Consider the following 27,927-nt stretch of genomic DNA (forward strand, 5'->3'; position numbering starts at 1 on the left):
TATCCCTCAGATAGGTTGATGTTTTTTGAACCATGGGTCTCAAATATGCATCTGCAAATTTGGAAACTGGTTCTAGGATGGATCCTATTCCGGATACGATGGGGCGACCTGGAGGATCTTTTAATTTTTTGTGTATTTTAGGAATGGTATATAGATAAGGTATTATGGGCGAATCTTGAATCAGAAAGTCTCGTTCTTTTTTGGTTATCCATCCATGAGCAAGTGCTTCTTCTACCATGCTCATTATTTTTACTTTTATCCTTTCTGTTGGATTTTGATCTAGAATCTCATAATTTCTTGGATCTTGAAGGAGACGTTTACATTCATTGTCATACTGATCTTTAGATTGTATGACTATAGCCCCTCCTTTATCAGCAGGTTTTATCACCAGATTGGGATTCTCATTAAGTTCTCGTATTGTTTGTCTTTCGTTGTTAGTTATATTCTGGAAAACTTGATTGGTAGTTGGGTGCAGGTTCTCTAAATCTTTCATTACTGCTTTCTCAAAGGTGAGCAGTTCTATGGGATGAGTTGAATCCAGTGGTGTGAAGTTGGATTTAGGTTTTAGACCAGTGTCACCCTCTTGTGTTTCCGTTGGTTCTTTATCTTTGAAGAAGACTTGTAGTTTCAGTCTCCTCATGAATTCTTGTATTTCCTTGCATAGTAGAAATCTGTCCATATTCGCTGTTGGCACAAAACCTAGTCCTTTTTTTAGGACTGAGATCTGAGCTGCAGTTAGTGGATCATTGGTTAAATTTACTACCAAGTTCATTTCTTGCTCGTTGACGCTTTTGTCATGCTCCTGGTTGATACTTTCACTTGTTCTTCTTCTCTGGGTGTCCAATGGACGTTGTTGCCTCTCCGGTTCCTTCCTCTGTTTCTTCCTTGGCGTGTTCCTAAAAAAGGAGCTTGATCAAAGTAGGAGTACTCTTGGGGCGGATAGTGCCATGGTGGATATGTCCCTTGGGGATGTGGGAAGGGGGGTGGTCCAAAAAATTGTGGTGGATACATCGTTGGTCCTTGGAAATTTCCCCATCCCCATGGTCCTTGTTGGTTGGGGCGTCTATTGTTGTTCCTCATGCTTGGGTATCTAGGACTTCTTCCGTGGTTGGACCCTGAGCTGTTGGAACCAGTGTCAGATGAATCATCATCTGTAGTTGCTTCTTGTTGAGGTTTATAGTCTTCTCTGATATATGGATATATTTTTTCATGACTGAATCACGAAAAAATATATCCATATATCAGAGAAGACTATAAACCTCAACAAGAAGCAACAACAGATGATGATTCATTTGACACTGGTTCCAACAGCTCAGGGTCCAACCACGGAAGAAGTCCTAGATACCCAAGCATGAGGAACAACTATAGACGCCCCAACCAACAAGGACCAAGAGGATGGGGAAATTTCCAAGGACCAACGATGTATCCACCACAATTTTTTGGACCACCCCCCTTCCCACATCCCCAAGGGACATATCCACCATGGCACTATCCGCCCCAAGAGTACTCCTACTTTGATCAAGCTCCTTTTTTAGGAACACGCCAAGGAAGAAACAGAGGAAGGAACCGGAGAGGCAACAACGTCCATTGGACACCCAGAGAAGAAGAACAAGTGAAAGTATCAACCAGGACCATGACAAAAGCGTCAACGAGCAAGAAATGAACTTGGTAGTAAATTTAACCAATGATCCACTAACAGCAGCTCAGATCTCAGTCCTAGAAAAAGGACTAGGTTTTGTGCCAACAGCGAATATGGACAGATTTCTACTATGCAAGGAAATACAAGAATTCATGAGGAGACTGAAACTACAAGTCTTCTTCAAAGATAAAGAACCAATGGAAAAACAAGAGGGTGACACTGGTCTAAAACCTAAATCCAACTTCACACCACTGGATTCAACTCTTCCCATAGAACTGCTCACCTTTGAGAAAGCAGTAATGAAAGATTTAGAGAACCTGCACCCAACTACCAATCAAGTTTTCCAGAATATAACTAACAACGAAAGACAAGCAATACGAGAACTTAATGAGAATCCCAATCTGGTGATAAAACCTGCTGATAAAGGAGGGGCTATAGTCATACAATCTAAAGATCAGTATGACAATGAATGTAAACGTCTCCTTCAAGATCCAAGAAATTATGAGATTCTAGATCAAGATCCAACAGAAAGGATCAAAGTAAAAATAATGAGCATGGTAGAAGAAGCACTTGCTCATGGATGGATAACAAAAAAAGAAGGAGACTTTCTGATTCAACATTCGCACATAATACCTTATCTATATACCATTCCTAAAATACACAAAAAATTAAAAGATCTTCCAGGTCGCCCCATCGTATCCGGAATAGGATCCATCCTAGAACCAGTTTCAAAATTTGCAGATGCATATTTGAGACCCATGGTTCAAAAAACATCAACCTATCTGAGGGATACTAAAGACGTTCTTGTATTACTAGAAGATCTCCCTTTTGACCCTGAACGCCAACTATTAATAAGTTGTGATGTTGAAAGTCTGTATACTAGTCTACCGCATACAGAGACTTTAAACATCATTGAGGAAGTCCTCTTTCACACCGAATGCAAGTATCAAACACCTAGAAATATCATCATGGAATGTTGCAATTTAGCACTGAGAGAGAATTTCTTCAAATATAATGAAACCATCTATCTCCAGAAGCACGGGACCAGCATGGGGAGCACCTATGCTCCCAGCATAGCTGGTCTCTATGTACATCATTTGGAGACAATGAAGATTCTACATCCCAATAATCCTTTCCATAAACACATTAACATCTGGAAAAGATACATAGATGATGTACTTATCATCTGGGACAGCGATGAAGATACTGCTAATCGGTTCATTACTTGGCTCAACTACCAAGATGAATTTCTGAATTTCACCAGCACTATTTCCAACAAGGAGTTGATCTTTCTTGACTTGAATATATCACCTAAAGATGGGAGACTGATGACCACGACACACTTCAAAACCACAGCGAAAAATTGCCTTTTATTATACCAAAGTTTTCACCCAAAACACCTGCGAGACAATCTCCCCTATGGACAATTTTTGCGCTTGAGACGAAACTGCACAGAAGTCAATGATTTTAAAAACCAATCAGAAGATCTCAAAGTCAAACTTGTGAAAAGACAATATCCAAAACGGATCATAGATAAAGAGTACAAAAGGGCGCGTAACAACTGCAGAGAGAGTCTTCTAGAACCTGCTACCCCTAAACTTAATGAAAAACGACCATTCTGTATCACCACATATAACACCAATTCCAACCAAGTTACAAAAATTGTGAACAAACATTGGCGTATCCTGAATAGTGGAGGACTGAACTTCCCCAAACCAATTTTTTCACGCAGAAGAGGGAAAAGTATTCACGATATGCTTGTCCACACCAGACCAAGCAAGAATGAATCTATGGGCCAATCAACAGCTATGGCCAAAATTCAAGGACACCATCCGTGTGGTAAGTGCAAGGTCTGTCCACTTACCAGAAAGAGCAAAAGCATCACCTTTCTTGACGGTACTAAATGGGAACAGAGAAAATTTACCACCTGCAACAGTAATAATGTGGTATATCTGATCACATGTCCTTGCCAATTAGAATACATAGGGATGACAACAAGACCGTAAAGACAAGAATTGGAGAACACAAAAGTAACATCAGGTGTAAAAGAGGCACAACAAAAATGGCAGCACATTTTATTGACTCTGCCCATACACCGGAAGATATATCATGGACAGTAATTGAACAAGTTCCAAATGAAAGGCATCTTTTTGAAAAAGAACAAAGATGGGTGTTCCGCCTGAAAACCAATATCACAGGCCTAAACGATGATATTCCATGGGGCCAGTTGTGATCATACTGAGAACCACATGTTTTTTAAGATATAAGACATAAATTTATCTACCCTGTGGCATTTTTTCCACCGTTTTTCATCATATAATCAAAATACCCACATACTAAGTGGCAAGATATTCAACATCTCACGGGCCCATTCCGGGCAGCCATTTTGAAAGGTTTTACGCTCTAGTTCTCCTAACAAAAGCGTTTCCAGTCATATTCCGTTTTACTGATCTGGTTCTTAATTCAAATAACGCGGATGTTGCTAAGCCCAATCTTTTCATTTTTTATTTTTTTATTATTATGACTCTTTGTTAAGTAAAGGGATATACAATTCAGTATGATACTATACAATAGTATTATAAACTTACTTTTGAGAAAACCATTTTCCATTTGAAATGAACAGTTCAAACCTTTCATTTCCATGAATATTGAGAAACCAGGAAGTGAACCATACAGTATCTCACAGGCCCAATCCCGGGCAGCCATTTTGAAAGTTTTTCACGCTCCAGTTCTTGAAATGAAAACGTTTTCCCTCCGCATTCTGTTCTATTGAACCTGTTAAAAGCCTCCTGCTGTATTTTGTTTTACCGATCTGGTTCTCAATCCGAATAACACGGATGTTGCTAAACCCATTTTTTCATTTTCAATTATTATAATTTTTTGTCAAGTAAAGGGACATACAAATCAGCATAAAACTACAATAGTATTTTTACTTATTTTTAAAATAACCATTTTTCTTTTCTCTTTTTGGAACGAACTGTTCAAACCTTTCATTTCCATGAATATCGAGAAACCAGGAAGTAAATCATTTCAGTACCTCACAAGCCCATTCCGGGCGGCCATTTTGTAAGGTTTTCACGCTCTAGTTCTTCAAACTGAAGCGTTTTCCCGCCGTATTTTGTTCTACTGAACCTGTTAAAAGCCTCCACACACACTTCCGTGTTGCCATCCACGGAGCAACACGGAGGTACATAGAAGTGAGGGAAGATCCTGCAAATTGTAAGTTAGACTATGCCAAGTCTTTAAACCAGGCAAGCGCGACCGCTATATCGCCAGATTACTGCGTAATCGTCTTAAAGCTAATGTGATGTTTATTTCCCCACAGTGCTTAATCCAGGCACCCTCCCCTCCAGTGCGCGCTCATGAAGCCTGAACATTTCGCCTAATTAGTGTATGTACACAGTGAATTTACGCTATAACGATGTTGGGCACTAAAATAACGGGCTAAACTTACACATTTTCACAACTGAGTTAAAGGTGATGGATGGATGGATGATTGATTCACTATATTGACAAAATCAGTGTTCTGTATTGTTTTTGATATCTATTTTTGTTGTAAGTGTGTGTATAGTTTGTCTCTGGTCTAACTATAGTACTCTTTCTATTCTTGCTATTACAAGTAGGCAGTGAGTTACAGAAATTCCACCTACGCTGCCATAGAAGAAAAATATATCGAGAAAAATATATCACGAAAAATTCTGAACTATTACTACAATGAATTCAATTTAGATGTTCCAGAGTATGGTGATGTGACAATCTAACAGTTAAAAACTTGTTGCATTGTTTTTTCCTTTTTCTCTTTATCTTTACAGATACCAATTTGGTTTTGAACCTCAAGGGTCAATATACCCTCGTATATTTTTTTTTTTTCCAGATCTACATAATTTGAAGGGTCTGGTAAAAATTAGAATAATAGGCATACAAACAAACCAATAATTCTTTATTGAGTGTAATAGGGATTATTTTTGGTCCTGATGAGTAAAGCAGTGGGGACTGCTTACGAAACATGTTGACCCAGCAGGCAGTCACAATTTTGTGACATACCTCCTACACATTTCCCCATTTTTAATGCTCCCAGCTAGAGAACTGAATAACATTGTTTTTTCTCCTAGCCAGGGAATTTTTAAATAATTTTGGTATCCTGCACTTAACCCTATCACTCACACCCTTTCACTACACATAGCCTATTCATTCATAACAACAGTGCTCCCACGTATTCGCAGGTAGTAGCACACCCCGCCCCGTAGAGGGACGGGAAGCATGACACTATGTGACTCATAGTGTGTGAGGGGTATTTTACAAACACATAGTGACTTCTGTGACACTTCATGGATCACCAAATGCACCTTACTTATCATCACTTAAAAAATAAATAAAAATTATATTCTTACATCTAGATACGGTAGAATCACTTTGTTTATTAATAATCATACAGGAGGTAGGTTCTATCCAGTTACCTCTCTACTCCCCCTTTTGATATTGATTTAGAACCCAAATAGGTCTACAGAAGGTTCTAGATAGTTTTAATGTTTTTATGAAAGATTTGGGGCTAAGCACTAATATCTCCAAGACTTTTACTATGAGCTGTGGCCATGGGGTACAAAGCATGAAAAATATGTTTATGGACAGTCAAAAACTAGCTCAGACAAAAAGCGTTTCATACCTAGGTATTTTATTTAACAAAAGGGACTCGTGGGTACAAGCTATTCTCGCAAAAAAACTGTCATTCATCACGACTACAGCTGCAGTGGTGTCATTCTCAAGAAAGCTAGGTAGGAAGCCCGCAGCCGAGCTTGTTCAAATCTATAAGGCCAAGTGCAACACTAATGCAATGTATGGGGCATCGCTAATATCATTCCCATACAAATTGTTGAAAACTCTTTTTTAAGATATTTATTATCAGTGCCACCCAGTGCTCCCTCTTTTGCCTGCCATGAAGAATTAGGTCTTCCCTACATCCCAGACCTTATTAAAGTAGAACCAGTCGTCTTATGACATAGGATCTGGTCAAAGGATCAACCAAAGCTAAATAGGGAAATATACAGGACTGCCTAAAGCTGGACCGGGAATTGAAGATCCCCTGGATTAAATATATCTGTGATTTTATGAGGGATATTGGGCATCCAGAATACATTACCGACCCTACTGCCTTACAGGCGATTTCCAGAAAGACCTTAAAAAGGGAATGTCTTGAATCATTGGGCGTAGTAAGAATGTCAGGAAAAATCCTAAAACTCACTGTAAGGCAACATCAGCTAATTATAACTACTACACATATGGAACCTTACCTCACATTTGTACCGGGTAGTTTTGACAGACGGCTATTGACCTGGTTTAGATTGAATATTGTCCACAGGCTTGTGACCATCCCACAAACTAATGACTGGTCACGGGATCTGCCTCTCTGTCCTTGTGACAATCTTTCTCCCCAGTCCACAATCCATTTTGTTTTATTTTGTAAATGTTATGTCATGTTGAGGAAAGAATGGATTTTACCTTTTTTTAAATCACGGGGATTGTGGCAATGCCGCCCTGCATTAATTAGACATCAGATGGTGGAGAACGAAAAAACTGCTTGGGGCATAGCTATGTTTCTAAAGAAGGTACTCCTCCAAAGGAAATCATATTTAAAAAATGAAGACTAAACATAAAGAGCCTTTTTGATGTTTTTATGATTACATGACTTGCTTCAATAACATCTGACATTTTAATGTTTCTTCAGGAGTATTGGTTTTAGAATTGTTTAATACTGTGATAACATGTTTTACTGTCTTTTTATGTCCCTGTATGACTGTTAAAAAATCAGTCGAATAAAGCTTTGTTTGACGTGACTGTGTGAAATGGGCCTCGGAACTCAGTCAATGCAATACGCAGAGACTCCTCCAGCCTGGAGTGGTTATTATGAATATTTTATCGCTTTATTTTTTTCTTGTGACCTGCCATTCAAACATCCCTTATGGATTTGTAAACAGATTCCCTGCCACAGAGATAGCCCTTTCAAAAGGCCTAAATAAAATGCGTCTTAAACAAAAGAGATACGTCTAAATTGGTTGTAGAAACATATACACACATGTTGTGCTGGCAGACAGTCATTAAAAAAAGATAAACTGTCTCAGTCAGGAAGGGTGAGCAAACTACGAACAAGGACTTCCGGGGGGATGTTTACTTTCTGGCCATCTGCGACAGCTCTGGACACGGAGTTACTTGGTATCTAGCTATCTGCACGTGCTGCTCCTTCATGATAGTTTTGCCTGCAGTCCTCCTGTGCAGGGAACACCTATAGGGTCAGAGGGTCAGTGGGTCAGAGGGCCCACCTATATACCTTCCGACTGCTGCGCCAACAACACTAGCACCAGCGAAGGCAATCGCCTTGAGGGCCGCTTCGCCACTGTGTGACACTGCATGGCAAACAGGGAGGTGTAATGCTGTTGTCCGGCAATTAACTGTATAGCTAACCTGCTCCACCCTCTGTTGCTCCATACCTCAGGCTCTGAGCCTGTCACTTGCACCAGCTCAATTGCACAGGTCTAAGGCAACCAAGCCAGCGTCCTCCACTTCTATCACCTCAGGATCCTCCTCATACTAATGTCAGCTCAACCGGCCCCCATCTGAACATGTTTTGGTGCTTTGTCTCACATCTAATGCGCATGCGCAGTTGTAGGATGCTGGTGGTGCTCTTTTCGCACTGTCTGAGCATGCCCTTGTAAATTGCATCTCCTCTTTTAGCATGTGCAGTTCTACGATACAGTGGGTGAGTTCTCTTCTTAGCAGTCTGAGGCCACTTGGGTGCCGGTAAGCTACGCTATGTGGCATAGCCAGGCTTTTTGCTAGACTCCGCACTCCAAGCGGAGTGCAGAGAGGCAAAAACTCTATGAACTCTGCCGGCAGAGCGGAGTATACTGCCCACACCTAATAAGACAGGTGTTGTTTATTTTGGAGATAGGCAGCCATTACTGCAAGGTGTAATCGTATGTATGTGGAAGCGTGCCCAGAGAGCTGTAACAAATAATGTTTTGGACAGTGCCATTTAATGGATTTATTTGTTTATTGTGGCAGTAACAAACAAATATTTGCCATTTGGCTGCATAGCATGCCCTTGTGGTGAGTCTACATGCTTCTTTGAGAGTAGTCATAAATTAAGGTGAAAGATTGAGCTATCCAAATTCTATGGCCTCAGGAGCCATATAGTTAGGAGAGTGTTTAGGGAATTGGGTGCTTTATTCTGCCGTGTTTTGAGTGAAAAGGTTGGGCCCAATGGGGATCTTCTGGTGGGGTACTACTGACAGATCTAGTAGCATTGTGTACCCTGGCTGGTGGGCCAATGTAGGGGCTACCAGTATGAGTGTGAGAGATGTTTGTCTGAGTTTTTGAACCAGATATGGATGGAGAGTGGAGGTAGAAAAGCATAGGCAAATATCCCTGACACATTAATTAGAAGAGCACTGTGCTTGGATTTTGAGTGTGAGAACTTGGAGGCAAAGTCTGGGCATTTGACATTGTCTGCAGTTGTGAACCGATCTATTTGTGGAAATCCCTATTTGTGGAAGTAAAGAGTTGGAGGTGCGTTCCCATTCATGGGCTTGTTGCTACATCCTGCTGAGTAAGTCAGCGAAGTCGTTGTCAGTTCCTGGAAGTTGTTCCACTAACAGATGAATGTTGTGATGTAGAGCCATGTTTTAAATTGCCTGAGATAGGTGTGAGAGCTGTGGAGAGTCTGTCCCCCTCTTTTTTGTAGATAGTACATGGTGAACAGCTTGAAGCTCCAGGTAGTTGGTGTGAAGGGGTTGGTGCTTGGAATCCCAGAGACCCTGAACTGTTAGGTCTTATAAGTGTGAAGCTTTTTAGAGATACTTCTGTTGTCAGAGTCATGTGGGGAACAGGGTCTAGAAAAGGCCGCCCCTTCAACAGGTTGTTGGTGTGCAGCAGAGAGTGATGTGTGTGGCTGTTTAGCAACACTAGATCTTCTAACAGACCCTGTGACTGAGACCACTGTTGTGCTAGGCATTCCTATAATGGAAGAATGTGGAGTCAAGCATGGGGTACTATGGCAATACAGGAAGCCATCATGCATAGGTACGTACGGTCAGTCACTGATTGATTTGAAAACGGTATGTCAATGTTTGGATATTTTGAATTCTTGCTGTATAAGGATATGTTAATCCTAGTTTAGTGTTTAGGATTGCCCCAATATGCGGTTGGGTTTGTTGAGGTTGTAAACGTGAGATTTTGTTGTATTGACAGTGAAGCCCAACTGATGAAGTAGATCTATGGTAGCTTGTGTGTGTTGCTGGCATAGATGATGATCACTAGCTTTAATGACTCAGTCATACAGATAAGGAAAAAGATGGATTATTTTGTCTGTATAGATGTGCTGCTACTACTGCTTGGAATTTGGTGAATACCCGTGGTACATTAGTGACCCCAAAGGGTAGCACTTTGAATTGGTAGTGCTTTCCTGCTATCAAAAATCTGAGGTATTTGCAAAGGGCTGGGTGTATTGGAATATGAAAATAGGCATCCTCTAAATTGAGGGCTGTGAGAAAGTCACCTTGTTGAAGGAGTAGGATCACATCTTGGAGTGTGCTTATATATAAGGGCTCTGGCAGGATGTAGTCATTTAGGAACCTTAGATCTAGAATAGGCCATAGAAATGTGCCCTTCTTGGGGATGAAAAAGTACAGTATATTCCTGCCCCTTGATGGTGTAAAGGGACAGGGTCTATAGCTCATTTGAGGAGAAAAGCTTGAAATTCCTGTTTGAATTATGTTTGAAGTTCTGGTGATAACCTGTGAGTGTGAGGTGGTATGTTGGGAGATGTGGCAATGAGCTCCAGACAATAGCATCGTTGGATAATGTCCAGCACCCACTGGTCTGATGTTATTGACTGCCATACGGATAGAAAATCCTATAGACTCTCCAACAGGTTTTATATAGTCGGGGAAAGGTGAGGTAAGTCACTGTTTGTTTGCAGGTGTTCCGCCATGTGGGTAGGCACAATTGCATCTACCCTTGGTATTGTTGTTCCTGTAGGAGTCCTTCAAGAGGAGGAATGCTTCAAGAGGAGGAATGCTGATATTGGTACGAGATGGAGGTTTCTGGAGTTGTAGTTTTAGAGCCTTCACTGTAGATGGAGTGGTGAAAGGAGCCTTGAGGTGAAGGTGCATGAAGGACTACCGTGGCTTTCGCTGTTTCCGTGTCCTTTTTCGAATTTTCACTAGGGCCTCGTCAACTTGGGGCCAAAGAGGTGTTCCTTATCAAAGGGAACATTGAGGAGGCTTTGTTGGACCTCTGGCGTAAAGCCTGAAATACGCAGCCAAGCATGGCAGTTGAGTAGGATGCTTGTGTTAATTACTCGTGCTGCTGTGTTAGTTGAATCTAGGGCACAACCTTTTTACTGTGCTCATTTGAGAGATGTTGGAGGAGCTCCTCCATCTTCTCCCAGTGAGCACCGTCGCATCTGGCCTGCAAACCCTGTGAGTTGGCGATACACCCGTGGTTGGCAGTTTGGGCCACTACTCTCTTCCCTGCTGCATTGATGCGTTTGCTCTCCTTGTACGATGGGGGAGCATCACCGCTAGTTTGAGAGTTTTCTCTTTTTTCGAGCACTGGTGACTAATAGCGAGCCATGTGGTACTTGTCCTCTGATACAAATAGGATCTGAGAGAGATGACTTGTATTTTTAATCGAGCCTCTGTGTTATTATATGGGCCCTACTAGGCCCTACTAGGGTGTTTGAAAATGTCGCCTGAATGACGCAACATCTCTTTTAACATTGGCAAGTATTCTGTACCCCTATGTGTGTATGATTATGTTTCAAAAAGGAAATCAGCCTCTAGGGTTTTTTTGTGTAATTGGTCAATATGGAAACAGCAGCCCTGCTTAGTAACTTCTGGTATTTGATGGAATCATCAGGAGGTGAGGGGTGTGCTGGAAATAAGTTAGGATCAATGTTCCCTCAAATTTTTCTTTCTTCTATGCGGCAATAGAAAGTTTGTATGCACTCTTTTATTGTCTGTGTGCACAACTGAGTGATAAGATGGGCAACAAGGCAAGTCGATCAGCTACCACTTATAGGTAAAAACCAAGCATTGGCACTGTCAATAAACTTTGCTTTTAATTTAAAGTGACTTCTTAGTCACTGATTGGTTTAAGCACTGAATACGTCATCACACATGCACCCTGTCAATCATCTGTGCGCTTGTGCATCCTTAAATTACTTATTTATTCTTGCATTCACCAACTTACACAACCACAATACAGCACAAACACAAGTTGAGCCACATTTGCAAGACAAATTAAAAGAATAAAAGTAAAAAAAATACAACATGCTATCGGCTAAAAATGGCAGACATATGTGTGCAATAATAAAGTTAAACAAAGCAGCTCATTTCTTGCCCTCTGTTTGAGCCTTCTCTGCTCATTTCTTGCCCTCTGTTTGTGCCTTCTCTGCTCATTTCTTGCCCTCTTTTTGGCTTGTCTGCTCAATTCTTGCCCTCTGTTTGTGTCTTCTCTGCTTGTTTCTTGCTCTCTTTTTGTCTTTTCTGCTCATTTCTTGCCCTTTTTGCCTTTTCTGTTCGCTTCCTGCCCTCTGTTTCTGCCTTCTCTGCTCATTTCTTACCCTCTTTGTGCCTTTTCTGCTTACTTCTTGCTCTCTGTTTTGCTTTTTTCTGCTTGTCTCTTGCCCTCTTCCTGCCATTTTCCTCCTCCCGCTGCCCAGCGACCCTCCCTCCTCCCAGGGCACCCTGCCCTGGTAGAGTTCAGAAACAAACTATAAACTTGGCTTTTTGATGGAGGCCTTGCATCCCAGCACCCAGATATCCTTAGGGGTGACAGCGCTGCACACTAAAAATGCTGATTGATTGATTCAAATAAAGATACTTTAAAAAAGGTTATGATTGTTTGAAAAATGTTGATTTGCAAAGTTTCTAATGGAGGGGAGTGTGCGAACTTGGTGAACTGGTTTGTGGGCAAAGGCAAAGGCCTATTGTTTGGGAATTCCACTGCCAGTCCTTGCTTTCTGGCTCACGCTCCAAAGTACTTGACGTTTGTTTTCATAATCAGATAAGTAATATTACGAAATCATTCCCCAAATGCCCCTAAATGCCTGATGACCTTTTAATTACTTAGTGCCTGGGCAAGTATTTTCAGTGGCCACTCAGAGTGTACTCTGCTAAGACTAAAATGTTTGCCCTATTTGTTCATCTTTTGCATTGTCATGTGTATACAGTTGGCAATAACCTAGTGCACTAATAAAAGATATGAAAAGGGCACTCACTTGTTCCTAATCAGTCTGGGACCCCAAAAACCCTGGAACTAGCCTTGCTGCTGTGTGTGTAATCGCTGCCTACGTGTCAACGGCACATACTGCAGAGCTCCTGGCAGTTTAGAGAAGTGGAATGAAAAACTAACATATTGAGCAGTTTGAGGGCAGGAGACACGAATGTGAATGGCAGCATGCAGTAGGGAGCATTTTAGGAGTCACTGCAGATGTAACTGAATAACAATAACAGCTGAAGGTGCTGTACTGGATGGAAGCATCTTACAAACAGTAAAAGCACATGTGAAGCTAGTGAAGGCACACAGTGCAAAACAAAAGAGAAGAACTGGAGAAATCAGGAAGTGGCCTGGTCGGAGGCAGTGATGTAAGGTGCAGGACGCTGGTGAAGAGCGTTTAACAAGTCACTGCAGAAGTGAAAGGCTAGGAAAAATAGCAGAGGCTGCTGAACTGAGACCAACCAGCATACCGACTGATAAGGCCTCAGACAAGCATGTGTGATGCCACAGCCATACACAGAAGGAGAAAACAAAAGGTGGAGGCAGCTCTGCCAAGTACCACGCATCAGGCATTAAACTAACGCATTTCAGTGTGGTGATCCGCATCACCACACTGAAATGCAAAGTCATGTATTATAGCGCCTCAGCTGTAAAGATGAGAGCGCTGCTATAATTATAAAGCACCATACAAGCTGCAGTGGCGGCGCGCGGTGTGCGTTGCTGCTGGCAAACTAAGGGTGCTCTTTGGCTGAGATACAGCTTAGTTCAGCTGCACAGAGTGGTGTGCTACAATTTTAAAAATACACCTACACGCCGCGATATCCCTGACGTCAGAAGAGGACGGGTGAGAGCCCAATTGCTACCTAGTGTCTTGACTGACAAGTGACTTTAGGCGGGCCTGGCTCCAGGTTCCTGGGGCGGGAGTGGGTGGGCCGCCAAGCAGATCAAAGTTGGCTGATGGAGCAATCGTGATACCGTCCCCATGGCTGACTGCCGCAAACAATAACGGCTTACTTTTAGCAGCTTGCACGCCTGCAGTATCCAGCAGCTGCTACCGGACCCAGCCCCACCGGCGCCATCATGGATACATGTGTGTAATCAGGGCTGAGCAGCAGAATCATTGCCACAGGACTGAGCCAGTCAGACCACAGTACTCAGCATAATCATTGCTTACGGCCAGCAGGGCTGTCAATTGCTGTTGTCCGTGTTCCCAGTCAGGTCAGTGTTTATTTTATATTGATATAGCCTCATGGCCTCTGTTCCGCTGCGCCTTGGGTATCTCTCTGTGGAGCCTTGGGAGAGCGGGTATCTGAAGCGGTTTGTGGCCTGTTTTATTTCTTGGTCAAGGAGCCTCCTCCCCTGTTTCTTGACAGAGGCAGGTCTCTCTTCCTCACAAGCAAAGGGAAAAAAGTCAGAAGCAGCACATAAAGGTGGATTATTCACTTAGTTAATCCAGAAACCCTCAGTCTGCCTGACCGACCATGTCAGCTCTCACAGCACAGCAAACCTTCTCCCATAGTGAACGAATATTTATTAGAGCGTCTTGTAAAATAGCGTAGGCTGTGTCTGGTTATTTTTGTTGCCCAATTAAATGGCACAGTTTACTTTCGATTTATTAGTTCATCTTCTTAAAATACAAAGAATTTCAAGTAATTATTCTAATGGAAATGGACAGTTCAAACATAGGTGAACTGCTCACCCAGTTGTACGTGTAAAGTGTGGATCATGCCAATCACAGTGCCTTCCCATAAAGTACAGCTGCCGGCTTGGTTGTGGCCTAAATGCGTGTCTCCCACTCAGCTTTCTAATGCAGCTGTGCTTACTGCTCAAGTCGCTGTGTGTGAGTCTGCGAGCCACGCAGCTGATTACAATTACATTATAAAGGTTTTTTAGTGTGCCTTATCTTCTGTCTGCAATTTTGGCTAGAGTCTGATAAAGAGGTTGTTTATATTTCTTACGTTTTGCATGAGTTAACTTAGTTTATCGTTGCACAAATGGGTGATCTTTCTGGTATTTATGTGTTCTCCTTGTCTTCATTGCTTGATTTTGCTCGCGAGACAGTGTCACTCAGTCATTGAAATGCACTCATAATTGCTCTAAAATTACGAAGATGTCACACATGGAAATCAGAAACCTTGGCAGCTATATGGAGGAGCCAGAGGTCTGTGGACTTGGCAAACGGGACTCGGGCTGCAGAGATAGCTCTGGGAATTCTCTACTGCTGTTTATTGACAGCCTTGCAGGCATTTAAACGTCCCCCATTAGCATTTCTAAAGACGAAAAACACGTCTTTAGAAATGCATTTGGAAACGCAGCAGCATCACCATGAGCCGCACTTCAGAGGCTCCAGTGAAGTATTTACTGAATGCAGTGTAATCCTTTGAAGTGCGCACTGACAGTATGTGTCTGCGCAGAGGGAAGCCTAGGTGTGCGCGCCCGCTCAGGAGCGCAGTTCAGAGGGAGCCATGGTTAGGATCAGTGTCCTCCGGAGAGTCATCATGAGGTGGTGTACCAAATGTGTCATCCCCTGCATCGTGTCCGCCTGTGCCATCACCGGGGATGCCTGAGGTGAGAAGCCTTGAGGACCCTCAATAGACTGTGGTGGAGATGGTGAGTCTGCAGTTGGTGGCGGTGGCGGAGGTGGGGGTGGTGAGGCTGGTAAAAGTGATAAAGGACTGGTAGTCTTGACCATCCTTTTCTTTTTTGTGGGGTAGGTAAGCCTTTTGACAAGGCAGTTGTCTCTTTGATGGTGGCGTTGAAGCCAGAGACTTTGTGAGGACGAGTCCAGTTTGAGGATGAATCTGGATCTACCTTTGCTTAGCTTCTAATTTCTCCTGTAGTTTATGAAGAATTGGTTCAACAGTTTTTTTGGTGTTGGCATGGACATTTTTGGTTCAGCGCCGTGTTTCTGTTTCTGCGTTAAAGTTCCGGTCAGTGCCAAAGTAGTGGATGGTGACGATCATCTCAGTTACGATTGGCAGGTAGGTGTCCGGCTGTCAATGCTGAAGGCTTCGGCTTCAGCTGGTGCTTTGGAGTCAAGCTGGAGGGCAGGGATTTTGAACCAGTCGTTCAGTGCCAACCATAGCCATGAGGCAGTGGCCAAAGGCCTCTTGTTGTAGAGGTGACAGGTATCTTTTACAGCATTCAAAACAGGGTTGAGGGTAAGGGTTTGCTTTTCTCACTGTTTTGACCTCCGTAATGGTCTCCGTCAATTCAAAGTTTTGTTTGAGTTCATATTCTGAACTGTCTTCGACTGAGAACGCCGCTTCCTCATCTACAAAAGTCTATGGGCTATGTTCTTCACTGATGTCTTCGTGGCTGAAGATGCCCGGATTGCCTTCGGTACTCCTCCAGTGCATCTCAAACCGGCATGCTCGATGGTCTTCAAGGGTCTCTTTTTACAGGAAAACGCAACAGGCCTCGCAATCTGCCTCCCTATGTTCCATGAGAAACACAGGTTACAGACTTAATGGGAGTCAGCCCATTGGTATTTTGCATGGCAGCGGGGGCAGAAACGGAAAGGAGTCCGTTTCATTTCCATCAGGGCAGTTCGTGGAGGACCTGGTAGAGAGTAAGTTCGAAGACCTCAAAGGGTTAAGCCCTGAAGAGGCTGCCGTAGAAGCGCATCGACTCAACGAGCGATTTTCCCTCCATAGCAAAGTGGCAAAGCGTGATCTAAAACAATACCGGCGCAGGTTAGAGTGGATTGGGAAGTGAAGAGAGATTTGTAGCAGTCTCGGAGCGCAAGCACAGATGTCCAAACCCGACGGCGGAAAGCAAACAATCTAAAAATGGAGTCAATGCCCATGTGCATTATAACCAAGAGAAGGAATTCACAAAATCCTCAGCACACATCTGTAGAGTGATATGAAATATCAATGCAAGTATACACAAATTATAAATACAGTTTCAGAAATCTTCTCTTTCTTTTATCCTTTTCTTTCTGATCAGCCAATACATGTTTTGTCGCACAAACTGGGAAATTGTCCCCCGACTTTCTCAAGGCGGAGTAAACAAAATATAAACAATGGCCATCGTGACACCATACATACAACTGGTGTACACAAGCTCAATTCAGATATAAACGTGACACAATGTGCAAGTGCAAAGGCATGCACAAGGTGGACCTATAGTCAATGATGGTGACTTTGTGAGCATCAATTTGTGAAGGTAAAACAAACTATCGTCCAAGCATATTTCATATTAAAAAACTCTAAATCAAGATGATGGAGAAACACCTATTGATTAAAAAGCTCCCAAAGCCCGAAACCATATAAGGGCATCTAGACCAAGCCACAAATACACAAGACCGAAACCACAAAGAAACACCTGGGCCGTGTATGTCAAACCCTTCTCTCATTGCCATCAGCACTTAAGCAAAGCCCTCAAGGACCAAAAGAGGGGACTGCTATCTCATCCATCTAGCCAAATACATGCATCACCATTGTAATATTTCTTCTAAAGGGGGTACCTTCAATGTGATTGGTAGCAACCTATGCAGAAGTACACAAAAAAGTAGTTAAGAGCCTGTCAAAATAGATCCTCTTGATCAAATATAGTCCCAAAATAGCCTTATGTAGCCAATCACCACCTACTTTCCATGTGGTGATAATTCCATCCCACATGCTTAAGACTGCAGGTGAGTCTAGTATCCTTGCTTGAAAGTGAGTAAATCCGTAATTTTCAGTTAAAGCACCCATGTAATGAGAAGGAAAAAGCTCTCATGTGACCGGCTTCCCTGACTATAAGTGCTCACTTTCATACACTTTCCAAAATCATTAGTAACTATATGGCACTCGAGCGAGACCCACAAGTGATAGATCCCTTAATTTAAAACAAATTCCCGGGGCGTGGCCAGCCAACATGGCCGATCGGACGTGACTCTGACCGGCCCCGTCTCAAGCCCCATAATTTATGTGGCCTGAGGTATTTTGCAGCGAGCCCCGACTGCCCACTGAGCAATCAGACGTGGGGGAACTGCTGCGCACTGGATTTGACCCTTGAGGAACCCACTGGGGGCAGCGGCTGAGCACCAACAGACCATGGCCGCCCTGGGGTGAACCACGCAAAATGGCAGCCTTTCCCGTTGGACGGGCCATTTCGCATGCAGCTGAGCCCCTTGCGATCGACTGAGGTGCACGGTGCACTGGAGGCTCCAGTGGTGTCCCCTTGAGCGCTCCCGATTGGTATAGCGGGACGGAGGCACACTTGAATACCAGCGGGAGGTCCCCACGATCCCTCCGGAGCCTGCACACAGTAGAATGGAGAGATGTCGGATTGGACGAGATAAGTTGTGTTGTCAGTGGTGCCCCGGCGGAAGAAGGGGCAGCGGGGGACTCCGCGGTACCATCTGTGACTCTATGCAAGCCCCCGTGGCGTTGAGGTGAGCGTGGACGGTGCTGCGACTGCCAGACACTGGGCTACTGAGGACTGCGCTGCCTTTCACGGCGGCACCGCCGAGGTCCAGGCAGTGGTACCCCCGAGCTCCCCCGAGGCCACCAGGTGAGCGTGGCAGAAGAGGCCCCATGGTTAGACCAGGGGTCCAAGGCGGGAGGCCGGCGGCTGCACTAATAACCACTTCGAGAGGCTGCGGGCGGTGCTAAGCCTCCGGGATTTTGCCCTTTTTTCCGTCTTGGAGGCTCGCACCGGCGGGTGGGCCTGTCGGACAAATTGAGATTGCCATGGCGATGGGGGCCATGAGGGTGACCAAATAGGACCCATTTAGCACCATAGATATCGAGGCGCCTGGCTTTAAGATGGCCGCCGTGGTAACACCTTGATTCAATGCAGCATCAGGGAGCAGAAGAGCAGCGGGGGACTGGCACACCCTTCAATAAGCCATACTGGAAATTCCTGCCCTGAGCAGCATACAGTGGAGGGGACCTAAAGCCAACTCCTACGCGAGATTTTGGGCACCGGTTGCCTGACCCCAACATGGCTGCCAAACACTAAGGAAACTCATCGGAGATCTCCGACAGCACTATCAGAGCTACTCTATTGGCCCCCCTCCCCATTACATACAGAACGGGGTCCGCGAATTGGGGAGAGTACTTCCAGAGGCCGACACCTTTCTAGCAGTGACCCAACATTAACACGCAGGCTGTCATCACCAAGAAGGCCCTCTGACCAGCTCTTGTAGCCCTGACAATCAGCACCAGGGGTATACCCGCAAGAACCTGCGACATGGAGCTGGACCCCTGGGTGACCGAAGAGCGCACAGCCTGGTTCTGCGTGATAACAGGGGTGGTCAAAAGCTGACCAAGCAAAGCATCCACCTATGCCACTGAAAAAAGCCCTCAACAATAAGGTCTCCAACTACTTTGCCACAACCGGTGCGGGTTCGCCCACTGAGGAAACGGCATAACCCAAAGGAGCAATGGCCCTCAACAGGGAGGACCTACTGGCTTCCCTCCGAGAATTTAAAAAGGAGCTCCGAGCGGGCCTAAAATGTGACATGGACGCATCCTTCGATGCATTTAGGGCAGAAATGAGGGAGAAAATGACGACCGTACAGGCAGATGTGGACTCGGTTGGCACCAGAACGCTGGACCTCGAGTCGAAAGTGCAAGAACTGAAGGATCACATTCAGCCCCTGGAGGAAGGCTCCGCAGATTTAAGTGGACAGCTGCATGCCTCCTTGCTCAAGTGCGAGGATTTAGAAAACAGGTCCCACCCCGATAATATTCAAGTCCGTGGCCTGGAGGAAGACTGCGATGGACCGGATCTGGAGGTCTTCATAGTGGGCCTCTTCTCCTCAGTTATGGGGGAGGGCGGCCCCAAAATCCAGCTGGAGAGAGTACACAGAGTGGGGCCGCGACTTCCTGGGGAGGGCAGGAGACCCCGAGACGTTCTCGCAAAGTTCAGGTCCTTTAAAATCAAAGAATTGGTCCTACAAAAATCTAGAACCACCGATAAAGTGTCCCACGTGTACGCTCTACCAAGATGTGGCACAAGCCACTCTTATCCGCCGACAGCAGTTCCGCCCGATCACCGACTGAGAGAGAAGAAGGTCAAGTACAGGTGGACCTACCCATTTGGGATTTCCTTCCAATGGGAGAACAAGCATTTGCACTGCACCGAATTGACGGAGGCGGCAGAAATCCTGGGAATCACGGATCCTGTGACTAATGGAGGTGCAGCTTCAAGGGCCACGGAAGGGGAAAAGCAGCGAGAGCACTGGGGGTCGGCCAATTGCGGAGGGTGGGCCGAAAAACCACCAAAAAAATCCGGTCTGAGCTTCACGACCAGTGGATCCCATGACCAAGCTATCTTCAACGGACAAGGTACTCTACCCCCCCTCCCCACCTCATGGGGCAGCCAGATGTTGTTTTGGAGAGATGGATGGAGCGGAGGACTTGCAATTCACGAGACTGTGGGCCAACCAAGGGTCCAGCCACTTTTATGTGGCCCTGGGTCTGTTGCTTGCCCCCCAGGGCCACATGGACGAGCTAAGTTTGTTGTGAGCAGTGTGTGGAGTGGCCCGTCTCTACTGTGGTAAGGAGATTCCAGTGGGAGGGTGGTTGGAGCGGAGGACTTGCACTCTCCTGGACACCAGTGATGCCGCTGGGACAAACAGACTTGAATAGCCTATGCAGGGGTGCTTAGCCAAGTGATAGTCACTAGCTGGCTGTATAATTTCACAAAGCATATGCCTTAATAGTTGCTGTTGTAGGGGCTGGGGGAACAAGAATTGTTACGTTCCTCGAGTCTGTCCTGGTAAGGAGGTTCCCCTCTGGGAAGGGGATTCTCCACACTCGATCTTATTGTTTGTTCTGTTTTGTTAACTTAGTTAGATGTCATGGTGCCTTTTTTTTATTTAGTTTTTTAATTTAGTTTCTGGGCTGGGGTGGGAGCGGAGGGGGGATCGGGAGCTCAGTTCGTGCAGAGGGCCTCACGAGGGGGGCATAGTCCCATCCAGATACCTATGGCTGTCAGGACTATAACCTGGAATGCCCGGGGCTTAAATTCCCCTAACAAGCGACAACACTTTTGGAAATACTTGCTCGACCATAATGTCCAAATGGCAACCCTTCAAGAAACATACCTTAAAAAATCTGAGGAACATTGATTGCACCATAAAGCTTATCCTCTTATATTTAGATCCTCTTGCGCCTCAAAACAAAATGGGGTGGAACTACTTTTCCACGTGGGTGTCCTGTTTCATGCACAGGACACCAAAGCTGACAAAGCAGGGAGGTGCGTTATGGTTCGGGGGGACCTAAGGAGCCGGCAGTACACATTTGCAGTTTTCTATGCACCAAATACGGGCCAACAGAACTTTATACTCTCCTTCCTTATGGCTTTGGAGAACTTTGCACAGGGGGACATACTCCTCTTGGGAGACTTCAACCTCATCTGGGATCAGGGGCTGGACATGACTCATCCACATAGGGCGTCGGGACGGGTTTTTGGCAAGGCACTCAAGTCACAACTCCAACTCCTTGTGGACGTATGGAGAGATACTAATCCCACTGTTTGTGACTACTTTTTCTTCTCCCACTCCCACAGAACATACTCCTGCATTGATCACATCTTTGTGAGCCAGTCTCTGCTTTCTCGGTGCTGCAAACACACTTCCACCCGATATGCCTGTCTGACCATGCTCCCTCGAGATGACACTCACCTGGCTGAACCCACGTCCAAATCATGAGCGCTGGTATTTACCCAACTTCATCTGCAGGGATAGACTTCAACGTGATGACCTCAGGTAAACTATTAAGGAGTTCTTCGAGCAGAATGACCAAGATTGACTCCAAAATCCTGGCCACTCACCTCGAATCTGTGCTCCCCGGCATTATTGACACAGACCAATCAGTTTTTTTTAAGGGACGATAATTTGCGGTGCACCATCCATATGAGAAGGCCCGGAAGAAAAACATCCCAGCAGCTCTTCTCTCGCTAGACGCAGAGAAAACATTTGACCACGTGGAGTGGACCTTTCTATTTCGAGTGCTCCAGCGCTTTGGATTTAAGGAGATCTTTATAGGGATGATTTGAGCCAATTATCACTCTCCTAGCTCCCAGGCCCTGGTCAATGGCGTTGCTTCCCTCCCCCTTGGCTTGGCTCGTGGGATGAGGCAGGGATGTCCATTGTCCCCCTTCCTTTTCGCCTTAAGCAACAAACCCCTAGCGCATAAAATTTGAGAAAACCCGGACATTCGGGAGATACGATTGGCACAGATGACCATAAGATATCGCTCTTTGCCGACGATGTGCTTCTCCCAGTCACAGAACCATTGATCTCTCTCCCGGCCATCCAGGAGGAGCTCATGCTGTTTGAGCAGGCGGCGGGGTTTAAGATTAATCTGGCCAAGTCCTTTTTACCAAATCTGTCCCTTTCTAAAGAGGAGTGGCGGCGGGTAGAGGGCACGTCACTCCTTAGCTGCATAGCTAAGGAAATCACCTATTTGGGTGTCAAGCTCACCCCCGTATCATGGATCTCTTCCATGCCAACTTCCCTCCCCTTCTACGCCAGTTAAAAATTGACCTGGGTAAATGGAGTGCTGCATACATTTCCTGGCTGGGCAGGATTAATGCCATCAAGAAGAATGCACTCCCCCACTTGCTTTACCTCTTTCAGGGGCTGCCCATTCCAGTTGAAGAGGGTCTCTTTCGAGAGTTGCGACAAATGCTTACTAAATTTATCTGGTTGGGGAAAAGGGCTCGCTTGCCCCACCGTCTGCTCACGCGGCCACGAAAGGAAGGGGGCCTGGCAGTGCCAGATTTTCAGGGATTCTACAGGGTAGCTCAGCTGGGAGTAATCACATAATGGTCACTGCGGGCCTCAGAGAAGACAGACAGATAACCGGTCTCACCATTTGGGACCTATTATGGAAGCTAAAATATGACAGACCGCTCAACGCACCCACATCCACCACATTATGGGTATGGGATTTTCTTACTAGGAGGTTACAGCTAACTACCTTTCCTTCCCTGCATGCCCATACATTTTAATGCTGCCTTCCCCCCTGTGCTTCAAGAGGGACCCTTCGAGGCTTGGAGAAAGGGAGGTTGTCACATGATTTCCCATTTATTTATTGAAGGTGATCTTCTCACCTTCCAAGAATGCAAGAAACAATTCACGCTGGCTGCCAAGGAGGAATACCATTATTTGCAGCTTAAACATTGGGTACAGTAACCCTGGTGCGGCTGGCCGCCACAAGTGACCAGCTCCCAAGAGAAGTTTGCCCAATCTGGGTCCACCTCCAAGGGATGCATTTCCTTTCTGTATGCTCTCATACAAGCTCCGAGCACCAGATCGACACCACATTATTAATGTTTTTGGGATGCACTCTTGGATACCCCTCTAGCGGACAATCAGTGGGAGCTTTTAAGTAAGGATATAGTGAAATTTAACCACTCGATGTATCTAAGGGAGGTGCACTATAAGATCATGTACGATTGGTAACTATACCCTTAGAAACTACATAAGATCCTCACCAACACTTCGGATGGGTGCTGGCGTAGATGTGGTCTGCTGGGGGACTTTCGACATATCTGGTGAGACTGTCCCGCCATACAGCCTTTTTGGAAAGAAATGTTATCCCAAATTAAACTCATTCTAGGCTACCCAGTTCCTATATCTCTAGAACACACCTTGCTTGGGTTGAGAGACCTTACCCTGAAACGCCTAACACAGAGTGATAGGTCTGTTATGTGCCTTTGCCTGGGGGCAGCTAAAATGGCAGTAGCTGCTGCGTGGAAAAAACAAGAGGCACCATCTTTAACCCAATGGCACGCGAGGCTGTAGAGGGCGTTGGCGCTGGAACGCATGGCCGACATTATAGACGACACCACCCTATGCTGTAGAAGTAGGTGCATTATTACCAGAAAGATTATTGAACAATTTCTCTGCCTCTCTATCTCTGTTCAACCTCTCATTAGTGAATGCAGTCATTGTGCCTCCTGGGCTGCCACCTATCGAAATCCAAATTTAATATACAGTGGTATAGTTATAGGTTATACGGCGCCTTAGGAACAATCGCACATATATCAGTGCAGGATAGGATTGAGTTACGGTGCTGATCCAAAGAGGGTAGGTGCAGGTTACGTCACCTGCATATACGTTTGCAACACTTTGCTTTGTGTTATCTTCACATATATTGTTTCAGTTGCCTCTGTATTGTGCTGACATAAGAAATGTATGAGTTGGTTATGTCATTTGACATATGGGACCCCTGTTAAATGCACAGTTAATTCGCACATTCGGTTCATATCTTTTAAACACTGTTATCCATGTACTTTGCCCAGGAGATGGAGAAACACAATGTATTTTGAACATAGCTCCAATGAGGGTGTAGGATTTGCCCTTTGGAGGCTTTATGCTTAAGCACGTCGATTTTAAGTTTTGCATGCCTAGAAAATAGAAGGTTTCATTCACGATGAGCGCTTTTCATTAGTAAGCTCTCACAGCAAGCTAATGATTCAACGTGCATTGGTTTGGACAGTTAGCAATGCGTATTTTCATGAACACTCTAGTCAATGGCGCCGTCTGATGATATGTCAGTATACTAGACATGATTTGTGGGTCTGTTAGATTGTGATGACCAGATCTGGTTATGAATCAATATATTTGACCTAGCTTTAATGCACACACTCATATGTTGGAAGTTTGACTGTTCAATATCACTAAAGAATTAATCGTCAATTTGTGGACGCTTCGGTTTTCCTTTTAGCTATGCGACTCACAGATTAAGGTAATCAGGTTTTGTTATTCGCACGCAGGACGTGATTAGATTATGTACGACTGTGGTTAGCCTGAGATGACTTATTATGTATATGGAATTTATATTTTCACACTACAAGATGTCTGCCATGTTCAGGCAGAGTTAGTCCTCTTTCTATTAACATAGCTCCAGGGCTATACGAGCAGAAAACTCTCATTGCCGGCTCTCGTACAAGAGGACCGGACAGACTGATCTAGTTGCGGCTGTACTACGGAGCGTAGCGGTAAGTTTCTGGGCTTCCGACCTGATTTTAAATAGTGTGGGAATTTGTTTTAAATTAAGGGATCTATTACTTGTGGGTCTCGCTCGAGGGCCATCTAGTTACTAATGATTGCAGAAAGTGTATCAAAGTGAGCACTTACCGTCAGGTAAGCCGGTCACATGGGAGCTTTTTCCTTCTCATTACAGGAGTGCTTTTACTGAAAATTACAGATTTACTCAATTCGGAGCAAGGTTACTAGACTCACCCGCAGTCTTAAGCGTGTGGGATGGAATTATCATTACATGGAAAGTAGGTGGTGATTTGATACATAAGGCTATTTTGGGAATATATATTTGATCAAGGGGATCAATTTTTACAGGCTCTTAACTGTACTTTTTTGTTTACTTCCACATAGGTTGCTACAAATGACATTGAAGGTACCCCCTTTGGAAGAAATATCACAATGGTGGTGCATTTATTTGGCTAGATGGGTGAGAGAGCAATCACCCCTTTTGGTCTTTGAGGGCTTTGCTTAAGTACTGACAGCAATGAGAGAAGGGTTTGACATACACAGCCCAGGTGTTTCTTTATGGTTTCAGTCTTGTGTATTTGTGGCTTGGTCTAGATGCCCTTATATGGTTTCGGGCTTTGGGAGCTTTTTAATCTATAGGTTTTTCTCCATCACTTTGATTTAGAGTTTCTTAATATGAAATACGCTTACACAATAGTTGTTTTATCTTCACACATTGATGTTCACAAAGTCACCATCATTGACTATAGGTCCACCATGTGCATGCCTTTGCACTTGCACATTGGGTCACGTTTATATCTGAATTGAGCTTGTGCACAGCAGTTGCATGTATGGTGTCACAATGGGCATTCTTTAGTTTTTTGTGTACTCAGCCTTGAGAAAGTCGCAGGACGATTTCCCAGTTTTCGTTACAAAACACGTGTTGGCTGATCAGAAAGAAAAGAATAAAAGAAAGAGAAGATTTCTGAAACTGTGTTTATAATTTGTGTATACTTGCATTGATATTTAATATAACTCTACAGATGTGTGCTGAGGATTTTGTGAATTTCTATGTTGGCTTTGGCCACAACTTTGGGGGAGGTTGGTGGTTCTCCTCACCTTACAGCACTGTAACTCACTACTATTGTGAACTGATATATATGTGTGATTGTTTCTAAGGCGCCGTATATCCTATAACTATACCACTGTCTGTTAAAATTGGATCACCAAGAGGAGGAGTCGCTCGATCTCATGACTCAAAAGACTTCTTAGAGAAAAACAACTTGTGCACATAAGGATGCAACACTAGATAAGCATGTGTACCTACAGTTGCACATGCCTCGAACATGTTTTTCTATATGGATTTATGTATGTATTTGATTAAGTGAATATAATTGTAATAAAGCTTTAAAGAATCAAGATTTAATTGAGATACCCTGGCTTGACAGACAGAATGATTTTAAGAGAGGTTTAACAACTCGATTACTGCAATTATATATTCAACAAAATAAAGAGCTCTTGGTGCCCCCACAGGGTTTGCTCTTCAGGTTACAGCCCTTCAAGGAGACTTAGGTGATGTGCAGCATGGCCTCAGAGACATATGTTCTATCTGACACTGTTTAATCCTGAGTTTCTACTTCAAAATGTAGGGGGGCACCCCCCCAGTCACCACGGTGTCTACGCTCTTGAGAAATCATTGGAGGGGTGGGCACAGAGACAGGGATTCCAGAATGCTGTTCCCAAAAAACATATAATTCAAGTTATTTCATCAGCCCCCAAATCACCAGCTCACCGCTAACAGTAACCCTTGGGCAGGGAAATAATGTGAATTTCAACAAGCCACTGATAATGAAGGCCTAAATTATGAAGAAATCAAAGTGACACATTGGTAGAAGAAATTGCTGATTAAAATGAATTTATTGGCTTGAGGAAACATATTCAAGCTGTGGCGGGATTAAGAATTACAGTTTACCAGAGACATTCTTTCTCCATTAAAGATGAAATATTAAGAAAGGGTACTGCTACTGTGGGCAGATAAGAGATCTGGCCCTCTTCAAATATAATCTATGCAATATAATGTCCAAAATATCATATTTAACTACAGCCAGGGCTAATCATCATAAACAATTTTTAATTGGTGGTATTTCATTTTCTTGGTGGTAAATAAGGTAGTCCGGTATTAGGTTTTTGGAGGTTGTCTAGCAAGGCCAAAATGTTTTTGCATATTTGCTGTGTGGCCATTTGTTGTGATGGAGATGTGTTTTGTTGTTTTTTTGTGATGCTGCGTGCTTGTGTTGCCTTAGTACAATGTGATGTTGTGTTGTACACTGGTTGTTGTAATGTGTTCTGTTTTGATTGTTCTGTTGTCCTGTGCCTTATTTTTCATTTTATGTTACCTTGAGTAGGTTATTGTGCTGTGGTATGAAAGTGCAAGTGCTCTATATTAAAATGGTTAACATCAAGTCTGTTTAGCTTTGGGAGTTTGGAGGAGGAGAGCTAATGCATCCGTTTGCAATGGCCCTCGCATGATAGACCTCAATACTCATTGTAAACATACATTACACTAAGACATACACAATTAGACTCAGAAATATAAATTATTATACTTACCACTGAACTCTTTCTCCAGGAACTGCAGGAACTCCTGACGGCCTCTCTGGTCATTAATCAGCTCCATGAAACTAAAGCTCCAGCGTTCCACTCGGAATTTAGTTGGTGTGAGCACTCTGCGAGAAGAAGATTACATTGACAGATGATAGACATGCTCACAATAAGTTGCCACATACATTTATTAAGGGATGTTTTGAATAACAAGTAGATAATATCACTAGTCAAACTGGAGGTACTTAATTGGTCTCTTGCTTTTCCAATTGCCAGTCTGTCATTGCTCTTTTGAATCCACCGCCCCAGAATGTGGTGAGAATACAAGCTTGCTGAAGGGAAGAACAAAGCCTTCCTTCCAACAGGTTACAACATTGAAACTGATGTTATTGACTGAGCCAGGTTCTCCTGTGTGATCACAACTGTGCCACAAACACAAAAGACAACACACAATTGCTGAGTAGCGGCTCTGCTC

At 44.2% G+C, this 27,927-nt stretch overlaps 1 protein-coding gene across 1 annotated transcript in view; it reads right to left on the bottom strand.

Moving 5' to 3' along the window:
• Positions 1–27,927, bottom strand: part of RGS11 (regulator of G protein signaling 11) — a 1,592,422-nt gene that overhangs the window by 475,070 nt on the left and 1,089,425 nt on the right. The window contains exon 13 of the mRNA XM_085632193.1: positions 27,462–27,577. Within this exon, the coding sequence (XP_085488319.1) occupies positions 27,462–27,577 (116 nt within the window). The remainder of the gene's footprint in view (positions 1–27,461; positions 27,578–27,927) is intronic.

The sequence above is a fragment of the Triturus cristatus genome, chromosome 10 (assembly GCF_964204655.1).
Source record: "Triturus cristatus chromosome 10, aTriCri1.1, whole genome shotgun sequence".
NCBI lineage: Eukaryota > Metazoa > Chordata > Amphibia > Caudata > Salamandridae > Triturus > Triturus cristatus.